Below are 3,389 nucleotides of genomic sequence, written 5' to 3'. Positions count from 1 at the left end.
ATCGCTGCTATAGCAGCGATTTTGTTTAAGAAATTTTATTTTAAAAAAAATAATAATCTTACCCTTGCAGAGAATTTAATAAAAATTTAAAAAATAAATAAAACTGAAGCCGGCGATTTTCATAGAAAGTTTTTTTAAAAAAAATCTTTACCCTTTCAGCGATTTAAATGAAAAATAAATTAAAACTGAAAATGGCTGCTTCGATATCGATTTTTTCTTTAAAAAACTTGTTTTTTTTTAAATGGCTGCCGCTGGAAATTTATGTAATTTAAAACTTGTTCTTTATGTTTTTTTTTAATTCCTTAACAAAAAATCGCTGCCATAGCAGCGATTTCACTTTTAATTTATTTTTTTATAAAAACGCTGCTATAGCAGCGATTTTAAAGAAATAATGATTTATTTTTTTTGAGAAAATCGCTGCCAAATACAGCGATTTTTATTTCTTTTAACGGAACGACGTCAATTTTTGTTAGAAGAAAATCGATCCGCCAGGAGGGATTCGACCCTTTTGGTTAAATTTTTTTTTGATGTGCCCTTTTTGTTTTTTGAAGGAAAAAAATGACCCTTTTAGCTTCGGACTCCCTTTTTGTTGATATTTTAATTCATTAGAGTAATAAGGTAACCATATTGTCAAACTACAAAGGATATAATGTTTTTAAAGAATTTTAAAAAAATGTTAATAATAAAAAAGGAATTAAAAAATAGTTAATAATAAAAAGGAATAATGTGACATGGCATCCTATTAGGAGAGAGATAATATTTTTGTTGTCAAGTATATTTTGAGGAAAGAGGTAAGTTGGGTGATATTGTGGTCCTAAAACAAACATAAGTGATATTCCTAGGTAATTTCCCAAACATGGGTGACTATCCAGGGAAATTACTCGCCAAATTAATAATGCACTAGTAAAAATGACTGAGGGAGTAACTGTAAAGCAAATATAAATAATGTTTCGATTGTAATGTTGAACTTCGAGTAAAAAATTATTTATTAATCATTACGTATGAATTACTCTTTATGTTCAAATTTATTTGTTCAATATTGACTTGACATAATTCTTAAAAAATAACAAATACCATAGTAATTTTATTGTAACACTTCTATTCTAGTACTCCCTCCGTCCCTATTTAGTTGTCCATATTTCCTTTTTTAGTTGTCCCTATTTAGTTGTCCATTTTGACAAATCAAGAAAGGACAACAAATTTTTTCCTATTATACCCTTATTTACACTTCTTGAAAATTTCTAAAAGTGTATGTTGTTTCCCTCCAATTTATTTCACTTGAATTCAAAGAAGTGGTTGTAATTTTGAAGTGAAAAGTTGTCATAAGGGTAAAATTGTAACTTCACTGCGCTAATCATTGTTGCCTTAATCTGTGTGCCATTTCTAAAGTGGACAACTAAAAAGGGACGGAGGGAGTATTTAGTATAACATGAGAAATAAATAAAAGTCGTACTTAATGATTAATAAGAATAATGAGTAGTAACTTGTTCGATCTGGTGAGAGAGCACTTCCATACAAAGAATAAAAAGGTAGGGGGACATAGGGGATCCTTGGCGTAGACCCTGGAGGATTGGAAGAAGTCAGTACGAGTCCCATTTATTAGAATAACATTTTTACTTGTGCAAATACGAGACATAATGAGGTTAATGATGTTCATAGGGAAGTTGTAATATTGAAGGGTGTGCCTTATGAATGACCATTTAATTCTATCGAAAGCTTTCTATAGGTCAATTTTTGCCTATAGAACTAATTCAACTAATATTATATTTATTATTTATTATTTAATTTAAAGTCTTAAATATGAAATATTTTATACTTACTAAAATTTTATACTAAGACAATAACACAATTGAGTCGGTAAAGAAAAGAATAACCAACTACATTTTCAACTAGAAAAAGATTAGGAAAAAAGTTACTAAAAACATGTTTAATCTTTAACCTACAATGTAATGGATTAAACTCTTTAGTCCCAAATAGAATAAGATAAAGGAAAAAAGTTACTAAAAAATACGTTAATCCGAAGTAGAATAAGTTTAGGAGGGGGAAAAAGCATTATAAATACTTACTTTGAGAAGCCATTAAGCATTCACAAATAAACTACTCATCAAAATCAAAATCCATCGATCATCTAAAAATAATTCGTCAAGTATGATGTGGAAAAAGCTTAAGGTGTTGGGAGCTGGTTCTTACGGAACTGTGTCTCTTGCAACGCCGTTACCACAATACTATTCGGGAATTGCAATATATGGAGCTGTTAAATCAGCTGAAGTTGCTCATTCGTCTTCGCTCCGAGTAGAAGGAAAAATATTGGATGAGTTGAAAGGTTCTGATTATGTAGTTGAATGTATCGGAGAAGATGTGAGCATAGAAAACGATAAGCACACTTATAACCTCATGCTTGAGTATGCGGCCGGTGGAACTTTGCATGATTTAATTCATAACCCGTTGAATTTGATTATGGGGGAATCAGAGGCTGCTTACTATAGTTTTCAAATCTTAACCGGAATTTCTCATATTCATCGTAATGGCTACATACATTGCGATCTGAAACCAGTAATGGTTACATCCATTGCGATCTGAAACCGGCTAATATACTTGTTTTTCCTCGTGCACAACTTGATGTTCCAGATTTGAAGTTGGCTGATTTTGGATTGTCGTTGAGAACAGCTGAATCACTTACATATAGGGCAGAACGTTCGAAGAATAGTAACTATCATAGCCATAGAGGAACTCTGATATACGCAGCCCCTGAATGTTTAGTGTATGGGATTCACGGTAGAGCCGTTGATATTTGGGCACTTGGCTGCATTGTGGTGGAGATGCTTACTGGGAAGCGGTTATGGCCTGTACATAAAAACAAGGATGAATTAATGTTCATGATTGCGCATCAAAAACCAGAGATTCCAAAAAATATATCAGATGAAGCGAAGGACTTTTTAAGCAAGTGTTTGGAAAAGGATAACTGTTTGAGATATAGTGCTGATTTGTTGCTTGATCATCCATTCATCAAGAACAGTTGTTATAAGAAGCTGATGGAAGATCGATTAATGTATCCTTATGTTCGTCTAGGATGCAGAGATTGGGTTTCTTCAGAGCACTTGTTTTCAACAATCAGTCCTCGTGACTGCAACTTGAGAGGATCAATGTCTGCTATGTAAGAGGGGCCTCAAATTGAATTTGAGAGACTTACATGTATATTAACTCGTGAATCTCTAACAAAACTGATTGATAGCTTACTGGTAATGAATGGGTCGTGGAAATGCTTGTTGTTCTTTTTAACTCGATGAAGTTGTGCTTCTGATCTGCAAGGACATTTTTTGGGATTAACTTTTCTACCAATTGGAGGCCTTCTTCCAGTTATGTTTAGAAAATATATTTGAAGTTATAAA

At 32.3% G+C, this 3,389-nt stretch overlaps 1 protein-coding gene across 1 annotated transcript; it reads left to right on the top strand.

Moving 5' to 3' along the window:
• The first annotated feature begins 2,151 nt into the window (after window positions 1-2,151).
• On the top strand, window positions 2,152-3,158 carry LOC107062040 (mitogen-activated protein kinase kinase kinase 2-like). Its single transcript, XM_015312249.1, has 2 exons — window positions 2,152-2,521; window positions 2,629-3,158. The coding sequence occupies exons 1-2, from the start codon at window positions 2,152-2,154 to the stop codon at window positions 3,156-3,158; spliced, it is 900 nt and encodes a 299-aa protein (XP_015167735.1).
• Window positions 3,159-3,389: the final 231 nt, after the last annotated feature.

Source organism: Solanum tuberosum, unplaced genomic scaffold, assembly GCF_000226075.1.
Source record: "Solanum tuberosum cultivar DM 1-3 516 R44 unplaced genomic scaffold, SolTub_3.0 scf00191, whole genome shotgun sequence".
In the NCBI taxonomy this organism is placed as follows: Eukaryota; Viridiplantae; Streptophyta; class Magnoliopsida; order Solanales; family Solanaceae; genus Solanum; species Solanum tuberosum.
Note: the sequence above shows the minus strand (reverse complement) of the source record. Positions and strands in the feature narration are given on the sequence as shown.